At 45.5% G+C, this 23739-nt stretch overlaps 1 protein-coding gene across 1 annotated transcript; it reads right to left on the bottom strand.

Moving 5' to 3' along the window:
* Positions 1-5656: 5656 nt before the first annotated feature.
* LOC136508926 (calmodulin-binding protein 60 E-like) lies at positions 5657-10380 on the bottom strand. The gene is made up of 10 exons (XM_066503702.1): positions 10088-10380; positions 9845-9956; positions 9290-9348; positions 8730-9205; positions 8470-8630; positions 8190-8387; positions 7902-8043; positions 7670-7812; positions 7293-7374; positions 5657-7152 (listed from the first exon to the last, which is right to left on the bottom strand). Exons 1-10 carry the CDS (start codon positions 10258-10260, stop codon positions 6797-6799), a joined length of 1902 nt encoding a protein of 633 aa, XP_066359799.1. The 5' UTR covers positions 10261-10380; the 3' UTR covers positions 5657-6796.
* Positions 10381-23739: the final 13359 nt, after the last annotated feature.

Raw genomic sequence — 23739 nt, 5'->3', positions numbered from 1 at the left:
CTCTTCCTAGGATCCGATGGAGTTTAGGGCGAGACTTGTGAACCAGTTCATCATAGTTGGCGTGAGCATGATGGAAAGACAGTTCACCATGATGCTGGTATCTCCCCCGGCGACCCGCACAGCAGTGGCATAAGCTTGTAGCCACTGTGTGGGGTTCATTCATCCCTCATAGGACTCGACCCTGGTGATTTTGAAACCACGGAGCCACTAGAGTGTCCAGAGTGCCCTTGTGAATGCTCGGGGCCCTTCGGGATCATCGTCATCGTGATCTGTAGCGTTGCCGATGTTGAGTGGCTGGAGGGCTAAGTCCAGATTACCGAACTCTTGCTCGTATTCTTGACGGCGGCGTACTTCTTCTTCATGGCGAGAGAAACGGCGCTCGTTGATATGATGTCGCGCATCTCAGAGATTGTTGATGTGTGCTCGAATGTCCTGGTCATGTTGGCGAGGGTGGTCAATGTGGTTGCCCCTAGCTCCCCCCTGGAGAGGTTATCCATCATCGCGGTGCTGGTCGGTGAAATGACTTCGGCTAGGGCGGCGATTAGATCTTGGAACGGCGGATCAGCGAATTGAGCTCATCGAGTAGGAAGGTCTCTGATCCTGGCGGATCTCGTTGACCTGGCAGTGCGCCGCTTTAAGCATGGTGGCGACCTTGGTGACCTCCAGTGTTTGCGGGAGCCGGGCGAGCTTGTTGGCGGCCACGGCCAAGTTGGCGCTTGGGGTCTTGTAGACGTCGTGGCCGTCAACACGAACAAATTCGTCATTGAGGTTGCGTTGGAGTGGATGTGGCCTTCCTTACGAGTCGAGTTAATCGTTGCGAGCAGCCTCGGCTAGCGCAAGGGTAGCCTCATTTGCTCAGCGCTACGCGCGGTTGACGTTCCTGTTGACGTGAGCGGCATGGTCCTCCTCGGTTTCCCCATCCTATGGGGGCTATCGACGCTGACATTGAAAATTCTACCTCCATGGAAGGGTGGGAAATGAGGTTGTATGACGGTGGTTTCAGCGACAGTCTCCGTAGAGCCCTGGGACTCGGAGTTTGGATTTTCCTCCGGGATGGTTTGGAGGGATGTTTTGGGGCATCGGTCGACGTATAGCATGTTGACAGTTGGCGAGAGCTGGTCGACAATCTGGTCGATGAGAGGATGGATATCTCCCACCTGGTCGGCAAGTTTGCCTCTTAGGGCATCTTGATAGGTGGCGGCGATGCTGGTGAGCCCGAAGGGTAGGACCGTAACCCTTGGCATTTCCTGATTAGCCTCCGATAGATCTAAATCAGAGAGTGGTCAGAGCCAATTCTGCAATGGAGATGCAATCGATGAGCTTCTAACCAACCTGATCGATGGATGCGATCAGATCGTCGTTGTTGATCTGCCTCCTCAGGTAGTGGGGGAGCGGGTGACGAATTGTCAGCGAAGACGACCTCAGAGGTGGTTCCAAGATTGGATCTACAGTCGTAGGTGTTGGGGTGATCGGCACAGTATCGATCTGCATCGACTCGATGTGCTCTCCGACTCTGTCAGCATTGATGATCCAGGAGATCGATTCAACCGTGAAGATCTAGTCGGGCTATGGGAGGGACGAAGAGCCTGCAAAACATACCATCTTGTTCAACATAGAAACGGCACGCACACCCCTACCTGGCACGCTAACTATCAATAGAATATCATCGGCAGTCCTCCGAGGGATATCCCACGAAGGTAGATTGATCAGCAGAGATGTGTGTAATTGAGAACAAGAAGGCAATAGAGACACAAGAGTTAGACAGGTTTGGGTCGTCATCGCGACGTAATACCCTACTCCTGTGGTCTGTTGGATTGTATTGACTATCGTATGATGTCGTGTGTGTTTGGAGGAGGTTCTTGTCCATCTTATATAGTCCGGGAGGCAGGGTTACAAGTCGGTTAGATCTAGGAGATAACTGAAAAGTAATAACAGATTACAGGAATCATGTGATCATACGTATCCTAACAGATCTTGTAGTATCTTCAGGATATCTTTCTGGTGTCTTGTGGGACACGTCGAGTAGTGCCGTGCTCCGCAAGGCTTCGTCTTAAGGGCTGGGCCAGCCCTAGGGTTGTAGTCCAGGTGGTCTATCATGGGTATCTGGGGTCATACCCCCCCCCCCACAAAGAGACGCTCATGAAAGAAACTTCCGTCATCATGAGCGGAAACTCCCATAACTCTCGCCATTAGGAGTAGAAACTCCCGTAACTCTTGCCATTAGGAGAAGAAACTCTTGTAACTCTCTCATTTAGGAATAGAAACTCTTGTAACTCCCGCTGATACTTGGGAATAGAAACTCCTGCCTATAATTGGCTTAAGTGGTAAAAGCAATTCATGCATCGTAGCATATAATATGAGCCTAGGATTTATTTGATTTAATTAAATAAAATATGGGCCAAGTCCATATTGAATCTAACAATATTAAGTTTTAGATTGCGTTTTTTATGAATGTGTACTTTTATTTACAGGTGGGAGGTAGTAGCCCGATGCTTGCACGAAGCCAGCGTTTGGATCAAAATGCTCATGGAGATGTATATTTTGGACATCTAGCTAGCTATAGATGAAAACTTTTTAAGGACTTCCTAGAAATGGATCATTTTGTAAACAGTGCAAGCAAACGATATGGGTTGTGCAACCAAACATCTTTAGTCTAGCATATTGGTCAAACTTATTTCATCTTAACACGTTTGCCATTAACTTGATTTATGGAGGTAAGACAGCCTCCGCCATCCAGTACCGGCCGTGCTGCTTCCCTCCTCCTAGCCTCATTAGGAGGTCTGTGTCCAGGGGCTGGGTGGCCAGATCGAAGTCCTCCCCATGGCGCTCACGGGCCGTCGAGGTGTACTCGCTAAGCTTGCTGTGGACGCTTGCATTGGTGTACGCCTCGGGCCCGTCCGCCGGGTTGTAGGTGACTTCAGGGCCGTCGCCTTGCCCTTGTGTGCCAGGGCGTACGCCATGAACTCGTTGCATTTCTGGCCTTGGTGCGCCGGGGACTGTGAGGAAAACACAAAGATGATTACAAGTAATAAGAATTGAGCGTTAGAATAAATAAATAAAGATGAAAATACAAAGAAGATTACCCATGTCTGAGCGTACACGCTGAGGCTCCGGTTGCCTTGGTGGTGTGGCGCCCCACCCATCTGTAGGCGGCAGTCTCGACGGATGTTGTGCTTCTCCGCCCACTCCTCCGAGAGCCACCTATCCACAATGGCCTCCCAGCAGAGGCGGTGCCTGTCGCACCAATCAGGACATTGCTGCATGCCATCAAGTTATTGATATGTCAGAAGATGAAATGAAGCCTACCTATTCTTCATGGAAGGAGTCAGTATTAATGTGATATCACATATGGAGATGTCCTGGTTTATGAGCATCGTACATGACAACGTGGTCGAAACTTTTTCAAATTTTTTCCACGGCATACGCATACGATATGGCGACAACTCGACAAGTTTCATGATTTTCGGAATTCGTTCGCATTTTATACAATTAAAAAACCACTCCCACGCAAGTTGGCGGCGTTGCCCCCGTGAGCACGTTGATCGAAATTTCGAGACAGTTCCTGGATTTAGCCTAAATTTACACTAAAAAACAAGGATAACATTTTTTGAACGAACGTAATCCATTATTCGATGCACCTGCAATTCAAACTTATATTTTCTGGAAAAATTCAACAAAACAAAATAACTATAGAAATATGCCAAAAGGCAATGAAAATGTACCAAATTTAAACATGTTGTTTGTGGTATGTACTAAAGCTTCAAAAAAAATTGGTGCCAAAAAACAAAAAAAAATTTGTCGAGTGCCAAGTTTTGGCACTCGGCAAAATAAATTCTATGCCGAGTGCCAAACGGGGGGCACTCGGCAAAGAGGACGCCGCTGGATGCCGTTAGGCCCCTACCAATCTTTGCCGAGTGTCTGCCTTTGCCGGGTGCCATATTTTACCGAGTGTCCAAAATTTGACACTCCACAAAGATTTTTTCGCTCGGCAAATTACGTGTTTCCCGTAGTGGCAGCATCACGTGTTCCTTCCTGCAATCCACGTATTCGAGTGTTTTGGTGTTTGGCTAATGTTTTAGGATAACGTGCGGGCGTCAGTTGGGATACGGACACACATTTCTTCCTCCCATCGCATCTCCTCCCTCCCGCCACATCTTCTTCCACTCGACCTCTCCCGACCGCCGCCTACCCACTGCCACAGTGCCACCCCGACGGTTGGTGGCGTCCACACCGCCCACCGAGCCGTCTACCGCCCACCCCCGCCGTTTCTATCCTGCCCTTCCTAACTCCGACGTCCCTCGCCCCTGCCGCCGACCCCGCCCACCGGTTATCCTTCACCATCCGGCCGGCGGCTCCGTCGCCACCTTGCCTCACCGCCTGACAATTCGCCTCCGCCGTCGGGCTGGCCGCCGCTCCTGGCCATCCCTCTAGGGCCGGGGACATTGGAGAACCCCAAAGCTCAAAGCCAAACTCTAATCCTAAGCACCTCCACCCTGCCGCTGCCGACCTCGACCGCCGCCCGCAGACGGCGGTGAGAACACCGCCGCGCCGTCCGCCCACACCCCGCCTGTCCTGCGCGACCACCGTCCTCCCCTAACGGCGCAGGTCTGCCATGGAAGACGATGGTCACCACTCACAACTCGACTCGATGTGTGTGTGTGTGCGTCGCTTCCTCTTTCCGACGCACATGCTCCGAATAAGGATTTAGAAATGTGGAGGTTGGAAAGAAAGACACGAAGACAACTATATAGGGGACACAACCTGTTAACCCGTCTATATATATTTGAGCTCCTCAATGGCCAAAAAAAAAAAAAAAAAAAAAGATAACTTCCCACTTAGGCTGTAGCAAAAGGAGGCCACGACGACGATGACTGTGAAATGACCAGCATTAGTAAACGATTGAAGCGCAGAGATTTATCTTATCCTGCGCCCTCCGGTCTCGACGCGTGAAGATGAGAGGAATGGGCCCAAGACTAAAGACCAAAGACCTGGGTTTATAAAGGTTTATTGTCACACGACGCGTTGATTTATCTTATAGTCATATATACTACTTTGTCCGAAATGATACAATTTTTTGTTTTCATTTAGTAAAAAAATTAAACTTTACTAAGTTTATAAAAGATATTAGTAATATTTATGACTATCAGTATCAAAAATTTAGTGCTTCTTTTATATATTTAATCAAATTTAGAATTGTTTAACTTGAATTGCATTGTTTTATGACAGAGGAAGTACTAGCTAATTGTGAACTATGAACACCCGAATAACACAAAAACTTTTAGAATCCCTGGTGATAGAGGCAAGGAAAAATCCGAGAAGATGTATGGGTGATATCGTGGAAAGGCAGAGTCTTTTCGCTGTATTTTCGTGCTGTCATCCTTGCAGCTTCTGTGCAAAAATATAGGACGATGATTATCATTTATCAAGTCTCTTTCTTTTGACCTTTTTCTGTCTCTGTTCAGACGCTGTAGAACTTCTCTTTTGCAAACAGGAACTTCGCGCTGCATTTCCTATTACACTGGCGGCAACTCCTCGCGCATCTTCGTGACTGCCGTCTCTGACCAGCCTCTGAAAATTGTTTCTCCACAGCTCGGTATATATGCCTGTGTATGGTTGTTCAAATTCCGTGGAGGGTGTGGTCTCTTCCTCCCTCTGCCATCTTGTCTCTCTATGCTGGGTATGTTTTGGTGGTGGGAACTAGAGTTTGTCTTGCCGGTCTTTTTGTCATAGCAAAATGCTAGTGACGCTTCCTTTTTTAAGGCCCCCAAAACCATTGCTTTTGTTATGCCTTACATATAATATCAGTTCTATTTTTTAAAACTATCAGTTCTGTTCAAACTTAAAAGGCGTGTCACGATCCATTCCCAGGGATGCTTGTCTCTGTATCTGTGACGCTGGTTGCAGAAGCTGTAGCACGCAGAATTAGAATCCAGGTAGACGCTGGTTGTCAGATGGTGAATCCTAGATAGTGTCATTCAGATTAGGGTATCAGAAATAGATAAAGAATTACATGAATGATGGCCAAAATATGGTGCTGCTTTTGTAGATGAAGATCTCCCGTCGGATCTGCTACTGAGTACTGATACATTGGAGCATTTCATATTTCGTATATGCACTGCAAGTCAGAGAGTTTCAAGAGAGACTTGAGTGGTTTACCTGATGGATATACCGGGTAACTGTCTTTTGCATGAAGCTGTCTGATCAGAAGCAGAGAGCGGAGAGAACAGAGTGCCTCTCGTGTTAGTTGCTGCCAATTTTGGAGTTCCTTTTTCTACAGCTCAGATGATCTTCAGTTTCTACCGTGCATGCAGTATGTCTCTACGCTTGAATGAATGTCACTACTTTCAGTTCAATCCCCAGTTCTGAACTCTACATGAAATCATTTGAGAAACATTGAACTTGAAGCAGGAATATGCAATAAATCAATTCTTTTACATTTTTTTTTCATTTCTCTATAGACAGTTTGGAGCTACTAATAGCATTACAATTTTTTTAAGGGTGACAAATGCTTTGCCGCAACATTAATACAACTTGGGGTGTTAAACCCCAACACCACCACGCATTACAACTTCCTCACTGACACGATTAATACAACTAAGCACAAGAGCTCCTCCAAACTACTTAGTTCCATAACGCACAATGTGGTACGGTTTATGGTACATGCCAATCTCACCAAATGAGTACATCACGCATATGAAGTTAACACTATACATATAGTACCACATATTAATACAGATTAAAAATTGAAACAATTCAGTCTCCATATACAAAGGACAAAATATCATCAATCTTTTGCTCAAGCATGAGCCTTGCCCTTTGCAGCCCTTATTTTCTTAGATGAAGACATTATAGCCATCCACTTCACAGGAGCAGCCAATTTTATCCACCTGGGGAAGGAGAGCAGCTTCACCATGAAGCAGCGAACATCAGCTGGCATGTCGCTCAAATTGGCAGCGGAAAACTGAGAGATCTTATTGATGAGCAGTTCTTCGTGTGGCTCATCTGGCTCCAACATCTTCATTATCTCGTGGAGGTCACTCTCGCTGAAGCTATGTTGCAATGAGAAACCAGGACAATCAGCTGGAACGGTTAGAGAGGGAGGAAATGGGCACTGAGAAGGTCCCCCCTGCTCTGTACAGCAAACTGGATAATCTGCAAAAGGGACACTATTTAGTGTACTGCTTTCCACTTTTTTCTTTAGTGAAAAAAAAGAATGATAGCATGCAATTAATTGAGTAGGGCTATTGGTCCTATTTCATTTGCTGCACCAGCTGGTTCGAGTGTCACTGAACCTGTAATACAATTTAGGTCTGAAGTTTCATGCTGGATTTCATCATCAGAATCCAGCTGCCCGGCAATGCCAAAAGATGCACCCTGTGAAAGTGTGTTTCAGTCAGTGATTTCAGAGAGATGGATCCAATAGGAGCAACCAGAAATTTAGATCCTAAAAAGAGTGCATATTGATTGTATTAAATGTTTCAAATAATGCTTAAAAAAGGAAATCAGAATGATTGCAAAGCATTTGTTGGTTTCTAAATGCATTTAAAATATAATTAAAGGAACTATCAAACATTTGTTTATTCTGAATTGTGGCCATGTCTATTTCAGTCCAGGTATAAGAAATTTTCTACGATTTAATGCAGTACAAAATAATAGGGATATTACTTACAGTTTCATTGTTTTCTTGTGCACAAGGTAACGCCCTTACTCTCCTGGACCCAATCCTCTGGAGTGGAAACTGCTGGGAGCATACACCAAAAACTCGGTTTACCTCTGAAGTATCTTGTTCATCAGTTTCATGAATAATTTGACCTGGAAGGACAATAAAGATCCCTACTTTACAATAAATCAATAAGCCATCTCCGCACAAATAAAAAATATAGAGTGTAATAGATCTTGACCAGTAGGCTTAGTTGGTGACATGATTGATCCCTGGAGAGTAGTGGAGTTAATTGCTCTTGGTTGTCCATTATACATTTCATAATCATGTTGATGATAGTCCATACATTCATATGCATCCTTACTCCACTTTTTCACTTGGTCCTGAAATGGTATAAACAAAGATATTAACACATTTCTTTCAAAGTTTCCAATATTGTTTTCTTCACATATAGATAAAGCAAAATTTCTTATCCCCAACTTCCCATTTCTTTTGGTAGTTGATATAGCTGTGAGCATCAGAAAAATACCTTCCAAATTGTATCAAGATCATCATAAACATGATACTGGTCAGCTATTGTTGCTCCTACAATCTGACCCACACAAGTGAAGTACAGCCTAATTTTCTTGTCTTCCATAAAGTGAGAGTAAAGGGCTGTGCCAGGATCACACTTCTTAGCATGATTAACCATCTTTTTCCAGAATGCATCTGAGGCACTGCTGAGAATCTAGAAGCAAGAAGGTGACAATGATCATCAAGAATTCAAGATCTGACCAAGAAAAAAGATACAAACATAATTTTACTCTTACATTGCGCAGTGTTTTCTCATCCATATAATACAGCCTCAGGAAGTGCTTCACCAAAGTAATGCCTCTCTGTTCCAATGACTTACAGAAGGGACCCTTTTTTGCAATCTTGTCCAGGCGCCATACATCATCATCCAGTGTTGGAATATCACATTTTTTGTATCCTACAGATATAAGAAATGTTTAAACTAATCAGTAAATGTTTTGACTTCCAATAGCACAAAACTGAAGGTAAAATAGTCCAAACTCAATTTCAGCATTACCTTCCCCTCGGCGGTCCTTCACTGTGAAAGGTTCAGTTATAGCTTCTTGAACTCTTTCACCATGATTATCAATAAGCATTACCCCAAGCCTAAACTTGCCACTCCTTGTGAACTTGGAGTTATCAACAAAAATAATGTTTTCGAGGTAGGCCTCACCATTTTTCAGTTTCAATTTCAGCTTCCCTGTAAGCACCGCCCCAATTTTGTCCCGTGGGATCATTATATGGTGTTCAAACTCCTCGGATGTCCAGCACTCACGATTGTCCGCATTGAAGTCACCATCCAGAACCAAAACCTTGACATTGGCCGAGAGAAGCTGGGGAAAGTTGCTACCTTGCTGATTGCTTACAGCCAATTTTATCATGAGGTGACCCCCACCCGCTGCCCGGACCTCCCTCTTTGTAAAAATTTTGTCGCTCATGGAATTCACGAAGGTGAGTTTGTAGGTTGGAGGCAGGTTCTGTTCAATTCTCTCTCTGCGTAGACATTGCAAGTGAGATGCAGAAGCAGATCATGAATGTAACCATGCAGGCTGCAAAAACTTGGAACGCAAAACTTACTGTGGATTAGGAGAAAGGTTCCAGGGGCTTGTAAGTACTTGTGTAACCTCTTCCATAAACTATTAAATGAAGGAGGAACAGGAAAAAAAGAAGGGGGTCAGTATTGCTGACACAGTTATGTTCATTATCTATATTAATATAGATATGTGAATACTAATTTACTTTACAATGCAATAGAAAGATGGATGATACGAAATGAAATCCATAAACTACTAAATGAAAGAGGAACAGGGAAAAAAAAGGGGGTCAGTATTGCTAACACAGTTATGTTCATTATCTATTTACATAGATATGTGAATACTAATTTACTTTACAATACAATAGAAAGATGGATGATACCAAATGAAATGAAACAAAGATGGCTGTCAATTAGTGGGGGCATTATTATCATCATCAGTATTCAACCGAAAACTTGAGACCCTGTCCCCAATCCTTTGACATTTTGGATGATTGACATGCTAAATTACAAAACACCACTTGAACAAACATTCTACTGTGACATAAAAGAAAAACTCAATAAATAAACCTATATATATCAGTTTTTTTTTACATTACCCGGCTAATAGCAGCGTTGATTCTTGTCTTGACCGCTTGCACACAGGCACAGCCAGTGGGGAGCCCCTGTCCCTGGTGATGGCTGCAACTGCAACTACAGCCCCTAATCCCACTGCAAATTACATTTCCGGCACTCCGGCAGCAGCGAATTAGCTTTTCATTTGGGGAACCAAACGCGGGGAAAAGAACAAATACTGCAAGTGTTTGTGTCAAGATCGAAGCATGAAAGTCAACGATACTCACAGGTCGGACGGCAAGCGGTACAGCCGCTTCAGCGCCTGCGCGGAGGAGGAAGCGGCCGGCTGCGGCGGTGAGCCTCCTCCGCTGCCAGGTACGCTGCCTTCCTCCCTGTCATCGTCGCCGTCGCGGCCTCCGTCTCCGCCCTCCCACCCCCGCTTCTGTCGCTTGCGCGGCATATCAGACGAAACAATCTACTGCTTCGGCGCCGGCGCTACGCCCCTCACCTCTACGCGTCGGCTCTCGCTTAGTTGCTTGCGTTACCGTTGCGAGTGTGCTGCCTGCTGCTGCTTGCGGTGGGCCGGTGACTGGGGCGGCCACTGCCCACTGCCCACGTACTTATGCCGTTATGCGCGTGCTGGGAGGAGTGTAAATTGCAGCGCTTTTCGTGTCTATATATATGGCTATGCAGCCCGAGCCCGTCGGCCCGGTCCTAAGGCCCGTTTTTTTGCCCGGCTCAAGCACTGCCCGGCCCGGAGGAGCAGGCCGTGCCTGAGCCTTACCCCAGACACATGGGCCGGCACGGCACGGCCTGCTACAGAACCGGAGGCCCACTGGCGGCCCGGGCAGCCGCCCTGCTAAGAGCCTCAGCTGGCCCGGCCAGCCCCTACCTCTCAGATGCGGCGCCCTCTCTCCTTCACGCGCCGTCGCTCTCCCTCACGCGCCGTCGATCTCTCCCTCCTCCACTCTCTCTCCCTCCGGCCCTCCCTCCACTCTCTCCCGCCGCAAACAACGGCGCCCCTCTCCCTCCCTCTCATGCGGCCCCTGCAGCGCGCGCTCCGTGGTGGAGCTCGCGTGGCCCCCCACGGCAGAGCTCGCGCGCCCCCTGCAGCGGCGCTCTTGAGGAGGCGGCGGGATCCGACGCTCCCCTGTAGCGGTGATGCTCCCCTACAAGCGGCCCGTGAGATCCGGCCTGAGGAGGTGGCGGCACGAAGCAGGGTGGCTCTCCTCCCTCGCGGACGTCTCCAGGCAGGGGCGGCGCGGATCCAGTGTGGGACGGCGCGGATCTCCTCCTCCGTGGCGGATCCGCTCCCCGCGTCCTCCCTCCCTCCCTTCTCTGGCGGATCCAGTGAACAGCGGAGGTGGATCTGGCACCGGTGCAACAGATCCGGCGAGTGGCGAGCGCGCTGGCCTCCTCCGGATCCAGCGTCAATCTCCTCAGCGGCGAGCGGCGTCGACCCCCTACACCTCTCGAGCGGCGCCGCCCTCCCCCCCCCCCCCCCTCTCTCTCGGCAGCCAGTGAGCCTCGGGCTGGCACGGCCTGTGAAATTGGCCATGCTTCTCGGGCCGGCCCGACATGAAAATCGGCCCATAGTGCCGTGCCTGGGCCGAAGGCTAGGCCCATGGCCTTGTGAGGCACGGTCCGGGAGGCACGTCGTGCCGTGCCGGCCCAACCCCCATTGGGCCGTGCTTTCACGGGCACGTGCCGTGCCGGGCCGGCCCTTTGGCCATCTATGCTACTCCTACCAGTACTAGTGTTGATTGATCATGATTACATGCCCGTCCTATTTGCAGCACTATTTCACCCGTACTTTTCGTTCAGCAAAAGAATAGTGTTTTTCTCTCCCAACAAATCAGGCATAGACATCAGCTTATGCTAAATTTCAGCCAAAGTTCATGCACTTTGGCAGTGGTAGGACTCTCTGTACTGCACTCGTGTAGATAAATTAGATTAGAACTAAGCCACCTTTGTCGAGAGACAAGTCCTCTCTGCTACCAAATTATTTTTGATATTTTGGTTACATAGATTTTATAATATACTTGGGACATATTTGGCCACACATACACATAGTTAATCACTAGTTGGGGCTAAAAATAATGTACAGTGGTTGGCAGCAATTTCACTACATCTAGATAGATAGCTAAAATAATGTATATATAGAAAAGTCAAAACGTCTTATAATTTATAATAGAAATAACAAAGGGATTTGCTATATTTCAGGTGCCTGAAATATAGTCTTTTTGTTCATGCGACAGCCATAGAACATTACGTGTATACTATGCGAACATCACAAAATAAATCATAGAACATTACATGTACATTACGCGAACATCACCACACGTCGCCTGAACAGCAAACACAAATTCAGGCGACTGTCGTATGTACGTGAACATCGCAAAATACATTATAGAACATTACATATATACTACATAAACATCGCAAAATTCATCATAAAACACCGCCCGAACAACAAACACAAATTTCAGACGACTGAAGTATAGGAAAACTGGATAACAAATGCAAACATATACGATGAAGCTGTTTCGTTGTCTTAAGACAAACTAAAAATCGTCGCAATGTAACTTCATTGCCATAGCATTTAGCATCAACTAATAACCGTCACAAACGTACAAGCAAAGAGAAAAAAAATATGAGGACGAGACAAGATGGCAAGGACGCAGAGCTAGCGCACGCCGGACAAATTTGGCGCGCGTAATCCACGCGGCTCTAACACGAAGGCGACGAGTAGCATGGTGGCGGCCCACAGCCCACTGGACTGAACTGATCTCGGTGCGTGCTTCGTACGTGTCCAGTTGCCAAGGGATGGCGCGCCTCGAGAGTCGAGGCAACATTCTGCTTTTGCTGGTGTTTGGTCATGGTCAGGAAATTGCGTGTGCTTCCAGGTAAAAGAAAAAGAAAGTTATAATTCTACGTACTCGACCGTCCTAGAGAAAGTGTCGTTCTCATATCTGTCAAGAAGTTAAATGAATATTATCAACTTCGATTAAAAACTTATCATTAGATTAATCAGAAAAATATATTTTCATAGTGACAGAGTAATAAATATTCCCACGCAGCTTCGTGATAGATGCTTCAATTGCCTCTCCTACTCACACCAAATAGCGACTTACCGGTTGCCACGACGTTGCCTGCGCTACTGCGGATTCAGCCACCTCGCCAGGGACCGCAAGCGGTCAAAGTTGGCACCGATAGGGTGGCCTACCTCGCTGTAAGAAAAATGGACCCTAAGGCCCATTACTTTGGATTTTGGTGTTTGATGACCAATACAATTAAATTAGACTAATGAATTTATAGGTGTTTGTTTTGTAGTTCAATAGGGTACAAGACGTGACTTGGACGAAGGCGACGTGATGATCCGATGATCAACACCATAAGCAAAACCTTAGAAGCACAAAAGAAGACCCAAAATATCAAGGAAAGTCCAAGCATGAAGATAGGAACCAAGCTGTACGTAAGATCGCGAAGAAATGAGCTCACAGAGGTGACCGGACGCTGGCAGAAAGTGACCGGACGCTCCGATCAAGAGATTCGGTAATAGCAGGCGTCAGCAGCAGCGACCAAACGCTGGACCGGACGCTGGCGGCAAATCGACCGGACGCAGGACTGCAGCGTCTGATCGAGTACAGAAAGGTTCCAGAGTGGCGAAAATGCGACCAGACACGTCCGGTTGCATGTGACCAGAAGTTGGTAGCATCCGATCAGTTGATCGCGTTCGAACGGTCGGGACGATCGGACGTGTCCAGTCAGGACGTGATCAGCGTCTAGTCAGTAGTAGAAAAGCGGGATTTCGTCCCCAACGGCTACTTTCTCAATGGGGCTTATAAATAGACTCTCCAACCGGCCATTTAAAGAGTGTGGAGCTGAGGAAACATATCAAAGGTGTTGATACACAATTTTAGTGATCTCCACTTGCATAGTGCTTAGTGATTCATTAGGTGATTAGCGTAGGAGCTTTGCGAAGTGTTTAGGTTGATTAGACCACCACTTATACGCTTGCTCTAAGTTTAGGCCTAGTGTTTAGTGAGGTTTGCATACTTCTTACCACTCAGTGCTTGCGCGCACCATTGTTGTACATCAGAGGAGCTTGTAGTCTTACGAGATCACACCAACCGCGTTTATGGTGTGGCCGCCACCGTGTACCGGAGGGAACAAGGCCCGTGGCGTTTTGGCCGGAAGCTTGATAGTGAAGACGGCGGGGAGCATTCGGGAGAGGCTTGCCAGAAGGCACGTCGGAGACCCACTTGCACGTGAGGAAGGCCTGAGGCTATCCACGGAGTTACCCGACTAGGAGCTTGGCCCTTGCGAGGGATTCCTTGCGAGGGGCTCCAACGAGGACTAGGGGGAAGCTTGCGTGCTTCTCGATACCTCGGTAAAAATATCGGAGTCGTCAATAGGAGTTTGCATATCTCTATCTTGCTCTTTAGCTTCCGCACTTACATTGATTACTTACTCCTTTTGTGGTAGAGAAAGCAATATACTAGCAAAACCGTAGTTGCACATTTAGATATTTTATCTTTTGCAAAGGTTTTGCTAGGGTTAGAAAAAGAAGCCATTATTTAGAGTTAGAATTTTAAGTTGCCTAATTCACCCCGCCTCTTAGGCATCATGGTCTTCTACACTCACCGCACAGCTCACATCGACAACCCATTGGCCACCCAGCATGCACCCCTCGGCAGTCCACCGACCTCGGAGGGGCACCGTGCAGGGTGCCGTGGGACGCGTCGGTGGCATCCAGTCAAAGCCGAAGATGACGCCAGCGATGCTAGGGTGAGACGGCATCGGACATCAACATGGGCGCGCCTGCCGACAATGCCGACGATGCCACTTCCTCGACCGCCACAGGCTATTTCCTCAAGCCAGATCAGCTGGCGGAGGCGCTGTGCAAGGGCGCAGGGCCTCCTGCTTGGGTCACCTCGGTTGATCCGATGCAGGACGAGTTTGCCGCCTCGCGTGTCACGAGCCGACAAGCGGTCACACCAACATCTGGGTGCCTACGGTCTACAACAACCACCTCTCAGGAGGTTCAAGCTTTGTTGGTGGAGACTCGTCCAGCGGCGATGACTCCTCAGTGCATGATGAACTCGTCTCCATTGTCCTCTATGTGGGGCACGCCTCCACAGATGGGACACCCATTGTCATGGGTGCTGAGGCGCCAGAGGAGATTGGTGAGGTCTATCCACCTAGGTTTGAGCTAGGTACTTCTACACCGACATAGGATGACCATTCGGACGACCAAGCCACACCCGACCCTTCTACACCGATGAACGATGGCCAAGCGGATAGCGACACGACGCCCACGCCACGTGAGGCCACTTGGCGCCTCACATGGTTTACCGAGGATGTGCCGCTCAAGCGAAGGTCACCCTTAATCATCACTCCACCAAGGCAGAAGGTGGCAACCAAAAGGCCCCTGCCAACCAAGAGCAAACGGATTGCCGCTCAACCGTTGGCGCACATACCGATCTCCAAGCGTGGCGAGGTAGTCCTCATGCAAAAGATGGGCACCCTATCATAGGTGATACCAACTTCATCCGCATCCAAGCGAGCATATGATACCATCTTCATAGGGAACTTGACGTCGAGCCAAGTTACAGCTCTGGACAAGTTGTTTCCAACGACCAACAATAGGGCTGGTAGAAGAGCCGCCCATACACCAGCGTAATCTTCTCACATGACGGAGTAGGAGCGCGTAGACAACAACTCGGTTGTGTACCATTTATGTAATATCGAAATTTGAATTTGTACACTAGGATGGTCAAGTAGACCTCCTAGGGCGCTCATCAGAGTGCGTCGTTTGTATGGTTAAACTCTTCTTCTTAACTAGAATGATACACAATTTTTTTGCGTATTCGAGAAAAAAAATCGAGTCATAAATATTAATAATATTTTTTATAAACTTAGTCAATCATGAACAAATTTGATTCAATGTAAACCCAAAATTGTATCTTGTTTGGACAATCTTAGTAATACATTCTATATCAAGTTATATAAGTTTGGTTAAATTTGAAATTGATTGACATATTAGAAAACGACAATTGCACAAGTTAGTAAACTAGGGTTCGGGGAAGGAGGCACGGCACCCCGGGCGGCTATTTAAGAGGCAAGGCGGCTTACGGCACAAGGCATGGCAAGAGGCGTAGCAGGCGTGGAGTCGGACTGGCGGCGACGGAGTCCATCCCGGATACTGGCGCGAGGAGGAAGACGACTGCTGCCAGGTGGGCCAGGGCGGCCAGCGAGAGGGATGAGAGGAGAACGGCGCGGCGCGTCTGGCTGGGCTAGGTCACACGCTACATGGCCTTCGGTGAAGCTAGGTCGTGCAGGGAGGAGCGGGGTGTAGGGAGGGAGGCCGAGCTAGAAGCGGGCCACACAGACAGAGTGAGTAGGCCACGCGGAGGGAATGAGGCGGGCCGGCGCTGGAACTAGGCCAACGGGCCAAATAGGGAGAGAGGGAAGAAAAATCTTTTCTTTTTCTTTTCTAATTTCCACCCAAATTTTGAATGCAAATTCAAATCATTTCGAAATGTAATTTCAAACCACACAATACAAGAAAACAATATGCAGCAGCATGAATGCACATATATGATTGTAACCTTATATTTGATTTTATTTTTAATAAAATTATTATTTTCCTAAATTCAAATGCCCACAAAAATGCATAATAAATTAAATTCCACTATTTTAAAATATTGTAAATTTTAGGGTGTTACAATTCTACCTCCCTTAACATGAATCTTATCCTCGAGATTCGGACAATGCTTACTCAAATAACTGTGGTTATGTTTTTCTCAGATCCTCTTCTCTTTCCCAAGTAGCCTCATCTTCAGTATACCGATTCCACTGAACCTTACACATCTTTATAACTCGGCTCCTTGTAACTCTTTCTGCTGTCTCCAAAATCTTTACCAAAAATTCCTCATATGTAAGATCTTCCTTAACTATAAGCTCCTCTAACGGTATCTGCTCCTCAGGTACACGCAAACACTTCTTTAATTGAGACACATGGAACACATCATATACACCTGACAAACTCTCAGGCAATTCCAACTGATAAGCTACTTCACCACGTCTCTCTAAAATCTTGAAAGGTCCAATATACCTTGGTGCTAACTTTCCTTTCATGTTAAACCTTCTCACACTTCTCATAGGTGACACCTTCAGGTAAACATAATTCCCTACATCAAAAACCAATTCTCTTCTCCGAGTATCAGCATAACTCTTCTGTTGAGATTGTGCTACTCTCAAGTTATCCCTAATCATCCTTACTTGCTCTTCTGTGTCTCTTAAAACATCTGATCCGAAGCACTTGAGTTTCTCATATTTGATTCCAAAACAACGGGGTTCTACACTTTTGTCCATATAAAGCTTCCAAAGGTGCCATATTGAGACTCTTCTGATAACTGTTGTTGTACGAGAACTCTGCATAAGGCAAACTCTTGTCCCAACTTGTACCATACTGCAATGCACAAGCTCTCAACATGTCCTCTAAAATCTGATTAATCCTCTCAGTTTATCCATCTGTCTGAGGATGATATGTTGTACTAAAATTCAATTTTGTTCCCAACGAACTATGTACTTGTTGCAAACAATAAGACGTAAATTGACTACCTCGGTCAGACATAATTTTCTTGGAACTCCATGTAGACACACTATCCTCTCCATATATAATTGGGCGAACCTCGGTCCGTTATAAGTAGTCTTGATCGGTATAAAGTGAGCAACTTTAGTTAACCAATCCACTATTACCCAAATCGAATCATAACATCTCTGAGTGCGTGGCAACCCAATAATAAAATCCATACCAACTTCTTCCCACTTCCACTCAGATATCTTCATTAGTTGTAATAATCCTGTAGGTCTTTGATGTTTAGCCTTGACTCTCTGACATGTATCACATAAAGCAACATACTCAACAACATCTCTCTTTAGTCCGTACCACCAATACTTCTCTTTTAGATCCAAATACATCTTGGTACTTCCGGGATGAATAGAGTAAGTTGATTCATGTGCCTCATGAAGAATTTCATCTCGTAAAGCCTTAATCTCAGGTACACATAATCTTTTCTCAAACCAAACAGTTCCATTATCATCAATAAGGAAACCTGGTACCTTGCCAATCACTATATTTTCCGCTCTCTCTTTCAACTTCACATCCTGTAACTGGCCCTTACGTATTTCTTGCTCTAATGTGGGTTCTATCACCAACTCCACTGCATTAGTGACAAAGCCCAAATTCAGTTGCTAAAATTCAACACACAACTCACTTGACGTAGCTGCTACTTGCACCTCCCTAGCGTAACTCTTTCTACTAAGAGCATCGGCAACAACATTCGCTTTTTCAGGATGATAGTGTACCTCCAGATCATAATCTTTAATCAACTCTAACCATCGACATTGCCTCAAGTTCAGATCTGTTTGGGTGAATATGTACTTCAAACTTTTGTGATTAGTGTAGATATCACTCTTATGTCTGATAAGATAGTGTCTCCATATTTTCAAAGCATGAACCACTGCTGCTAACTCCAAATCATGAGTAGGATAATTTAACTCATGTTTTCTCAACTGTCGAGATGCATAGGCCACTACTCTTCCTTCTTGCATAAGAACACATCCGAGACCTTGACGAGATGCATCACAATAGATTGAAAAGTTTTTGTTCAAATCTAGCAAAACCAATACTGGGATTGTAGTCAACCTCTTCTTCAATTCTTCAAAGTTAGCCTAACACTTCTCAGGCCACACAAACTTAGCATTCTTCTCCTGACAGAGCTGTCATAGGCTTGGCAAATTTAGAAAAAAACTTCAATGAATCTCCTGTAGTATCTAGCCAATCCCAAGAAACTACGAATCTCTCCCACATCGGTTGGTGGTTTCCAATTCAACACATCTCTCACCTTGCTTGGATCTACTGCTATTCCACCATTAGAGACAACATAGCCTAAGAAAGAAACTTCCTTCAACCAAAACTCACACTTGCTTCACTTAGCATACAACTTGTGTTCTCTGAGCTTTTGCAAGATCAACCTTAGATGTTCAGCATGCTCTTCTTTAGTTTTGGAGAATACTAGTATATCATCATTGAATACCACCACAAACTTATCCAAAAACTCCATGAACACCTTATTCATCAAGTACATAAAGTATGCAGGTGCATTGATCAATCCAAAGGACATAACAGTGTACTCATACAAACCATACCTCATAGTAAAAGCTGTCTTGGGTATGTCAGTTGCATGAATCTTCAACTGATGATAACCAGAACAAATATCAATCTTAGAGAAAACACAAACACCTCTCAGCTGATCAAATAAGTCATCAATTCTAGGCAATAGATACTTGTTCTTGATAGTAACCTCATTTAATGACCGATAATCAACACACATCCTCTGAGTACCATCCTTCTTGTCTACAAATATAACTGGTGCTCCCCAAGGTGATGAACTAGGACGAATGAAACCTTTCTCCTATAACTCCTTTATTTGTTTCTTAAGTTCCTCTAATTCTTTAACCCCCATTCTATATGGACGCTTAGCTATAGGTGCAGTTCTAGGTAATAATTCAATAATAAACTCAATGTCACGGTCAGGTGGCATACCTGGCAGGTCATCGAGGAACACATCTAAAACTCATCCACTACTGGATCCTCCTTGTTGACGCTATCATCAAGCTGGTTCACTATGGCTATCGACTGTGCTTGTACTACAACATCGACACTGATTCTGTCTCCATGCGGTGCGGTCACAACTACCTTCTCCTTACACTGAATTACTATTTGGTTTTGCTTCATCCAATCCATACCCAGAATCACATCAATGCCAGATGTTATCAACACAATGGGGCTTACTTTGAACTCTACCCCCCTTAAGGTTAGACTAGTTGGAATACAATGATAAGAAGCTTGCATACTACCTCCTGGTGAGTTTACTAGTATAGGATCTTTTATGCCACATAAGGGTATGCTATTCGTTCTAACAAATGCTTGTGATATGAAAGAATACGAAGCTCCAGAATAAAAAAGAACAGTGGCAGGAGTGGAGTTGACATCAAACGTACCGAGCATGACTTCTAGTTCTGCAAGCGTTGTCTCTGTAGACACATGATTCACCTTTCCTCTGTTGGGTGCTGGTTTGGCTTCTTAGGGCAATTATAAGACAGGTGACCCTCTTTACCACAACAGAAACACTTGTTGGGAGTGCTAGGGGCACTAGTCTTCATGGGAGTGTTGTTAGGCATTCCCTGGCGTGGTGTTTATTGGCCACTCTGCTGCTGAGGACGTTGATTGCTATTCTGCTGCTAGTATGGTGGATGTTGCTGGTTCTGATTGCGCTGAGGGTACTGACAATGATTCCATTGATTGGGTGGTCCCTGATACCTCTGCTGGAAACCTTGCTGAGGGTTGGTGCACGGACGAGTGTTACTTCTAGAGGCCTGTCCTTGAAGTCTCCTCTTCTTGGCCTCCATCTCTTTACGCTTATTATCAATAACAATAGCGCGATTCACCAATGTCTGAAAATTGGGGTATGTATTGGACATAAGTTAGAGTTGCAGGCCATCATACAGACCCTTGAGAAAGCGACATTGCTTATCAGCATCATCAGCCACCTTATTCGGAGCATAACATGACAACTGAGCAAATTTGTCACGATACTCAGCCACGAACATAGATCCCTGCTTTAGAGCTCTGAATTCTTCCTGCTTGAGCTCTATCAATCCTTCAGGTATGTGGTAGGATCTAAAATTCTCTCTAAACTCTTGCCAGGTGATAGGAGGAGCATTAGCTAGACGTCCATACTCGAATGACTCCCACCAGTCTTGAGCTTGTCCCTGGAGCTGTCCTGAAGCATACAATATCTTCTGCTGATCATCGCACTGCGCTATGTTGAGCTATTTTTCCACTGCACGAAGCCAATCATCTACTTCCAGTGGATCAGTGGCATGAGAAAACACCAGGGGATGGCCCTTCAAGAATTCACCACACTTTGTCATGCGTGCTCCACCAACGGGTTGATTCTGCACCAGAGCTTGCATAATCTGTCTACACTGCCAGAAGCTGCTCAATAGTCAATGGCGGTGGTGGTGGTGGATGTGGGGAACACCTCCACGACCTTAGTCTCTTCCTCTTCCAGACATATGACATTCACACAAATATTCAAAATTTAGAGATTTCCAAGTTATAGCCACTTATAAATATAGAATATATTCTTAAATTTTCTGGACGAGTTCCAACATCAGTAGCTCAGTAAAACAGTCATATCTCGAGTTCCAAAGATCCAAAAGAGGTGTGCTTTATATTGTTGGAAATATTAAGAAATTATCTATAACTTTTGTTCAGACCACTTGGCCAGATTCTGTTGTTAGGTTACTCAAAAATAGAATACAACTAAAACTATTCTAGATTCCAGACTGCTTAGAAACTTCAACTTGAAATAGCTATATCTCACAAATCAGATTAGATATAAGGGTGATTCCAGAGGCATTGGAAAGATACTTAAGTCTAGTTACTCCCATAAAAAATCATAATTTTTGGTTAAGTAGATTTAGATTGGCACTAAGATAAGGACAGACTGCTCTGAAAAACAAATTCTGAGAGAGCAAGATATACCAACCCAACTATTTATTTATTGACTCAAACTTTAATATTCTTAACTATGGAACTTGTGGACATGCCTACAAAGTTCCAGCACTCATTACAAAATCCAACTCACACATAAACATAATAACAAATCAACTAGGCACACCAATGTTCACACCGCACTAATAGACTCGACTCAACTTGACTCGTTCTACTAACATTTTATTACATAGAAAAGGGACTCCAACCCTATGGGCGAAGTTTATGGGGAAGCTCCTCATACATCTTGGGTAGGTTGAGGTACACCCTTTGCTCATCTATCACCTATTGGTATCTCTTAAGGGTTTCCTGCTATGCCTTCAACTGATCTTCAAGTCATCGAATCTTTGCTATAGACTCACAACCAAAGTGTAACATCACTTGGGTAGTTGGATCCATGCCCTGAGGGTCCATCATTGCCCACTCTAATTCAGGGTGTTGGTGAGGGAGGAGTTGATATTAGTCATCCTTCATATCCTCAAATCGACGACCACGGAGACCCATGCAAGCTGCAATGGTTGCATCTTCTATGCTATCTTCCATGGTGGCACAGTGAGTATGATGTGCATAGTTTGAGTCCAACTGGTAGGCTTCCTTTTCTTCATCCTAGATAGAGATGCACACCCTGGTCTTCCAATAGGTGTCCTCCAAAGGGTGTGTATGCTCGTTGCAGACGTACTCCATAGCTATGTCCCAATCATCGTAGTAAGTCTGAAGAATCCCCATAAGTTGGTGGTGTGAAATGAAGGATTCACACCTCGGCTTATACCAGACCTTCGTAGTCCAACCCAGGGGTGGGATCGGCTCATCCTCTTGAACGGCATCCTCATCATCATCATCAAACAATTCGATGACCTCCACTTCTTCGGGTTCTTCTTCTTCAGACTCTTCCCAGAATAGCTCAGGTGTAGCTGCAGGTGCTGGCGAGTCAACTTCTTGCTCCTAGGGTTCCTCATCCTCATGTGGATCCATGGGCTCATTCAATCCACGAGGCAGGTAGTAACCTCCGGTTCTGATGCGGGTAGTCTTATTGGCACGAGGCATCTATAGAATTAGATTTAGTTAGATTAGAAGCAATAATTTTCATAATAGAATGAGGCAAAAGAAGCATAAAACTTTAGCAAATAACAAGGGTGAGATGGAAAGCATGAAATAAGAGAAGCAAAAGAAGCTAAAACAACCATTACTAACTAGGCTTGCATCCTACAGTTAACACAGGCTCTGATACCAATCTGTCACACCCGATTTTAAGGATAAAATGGGATGCAAAATCTTATGTGCACCCAGAGATCAGTCACAAACATAAGCCGACAAATTATAAATAGTATCATCACAAGTGTTTATTACATCACGAATATTAAGACATAGTCTTCACATAAATATAGCGGAAGTATAAAGAAAAGATCTCTCGTGGAAGCTCCATATCACAGGGATGTCGGCTGGTTGACCACAAGTCTAGTAGTCCTCAGAAAATCATCCATACCATAGCCATCTATTACCCATTGGGGATTTTTATCCAAATAATGAAAATAAACAAGTGTAAGTACATGTCGTACTCAACAAGTATAACATGGGGTTCATGAGGCTCAAAAGGCTTGACACAGGTTTAACAGCATTCAACTTTTAATGGTCATAATTTTAACATAAGAGTAGCAACAAGTTGTTTCAAATCCCAAAGCAAAACACATGATCAATGTAAACATGAATAATGAATAGCATAACCGGGTAATTCTTAGTGAACATCTATTCCATAAGGGTTCCAAGGCCGCTCGTGACCGTGAGCATGGCTGATATACCAGTTTTACACTCTGTAGAGGTTGTACACTTTTCACTGTGAGTCGTGATACTCATATGCCCTGGTTAATTACTCCCAAAACACTTCCAAGGTGAGTAGGCAGGAGTCACTATGAAGCCTTTCAAAGGTTCGTCTAACAAGTTAGGGCCATTAGATTCACTCGGTAAACAGATGTAGAGCCCCCTTCCCGATGGCACATTGATGTGAAGCCTATACACATGGGGACAAAGGCCGTACTATACCCGATTCAGTAAGACATTCTTACACCTATAAAGGTAACCATTAACAAGCTAGAAAATGTCCTCATACTGAGCTAAAGCCAGAGCCATGTAGCCCTCACAGCTGTACTATAAGTCCCGGATAATCACTTATAAATAAGTCCTTAGGGAGTGGAATCTGAAGCATTTAGGGCCTGTTTGGAGTAGTCCCTAGGAATCTTGCCTAGCGCAAGTGCGGCTCCCAGGCGTCCGATTTTGAGCGCCTGGGGCCAGGATGGCTACCTGGGCGCGAGC

Source organism: Miscanthus floridulus, chromosome 15 (assembly GCF_019320115.1).
Source record: "Miscanthus floridulus cultivar M001 chromosome 15, ASM1932011v1, whole genome shotgun sequence".
In the NCBI taxonomy this organism is placed as follows: domain Eukaryota; kingdom Viridiplantae; phylum Streptophyta; class Magnoliopsida; order Poales; family Poaceae; genus Miscanthus; species Miscanthus floridulus.
The sequence above is the reverse complement of the archived record's forward strand: the minus strand, read 5'-3'. Positions and strand labels throughout refer to the sequence as shown.

Excerpts from the sequence above, each read along its gene's own strand:
- LOC136508926 (XM_066503702.1), bottom strand. The coding sequence starts at position 10,260 with ATGCCGCGCAAGCGACAGAAGCGGGGGTGGGAGGGCGGAGACGGAGGC. Across the intron at positions 9,349-9,844 it reads TCAACGCTGCTATTAGCCGG|TTTATGGAAGAGGTTACACA; the intron begins GTAATGTAAAAA and ends TTCATTTAATAG. Across the intron at positions 8,044-8,189 it reads ATCTTGATACAATTTGGAAG|GACCAAGTGAAAAAGTGGAG; the intron begins GTATTTTTCTGA and ends ATACCATTTCAG.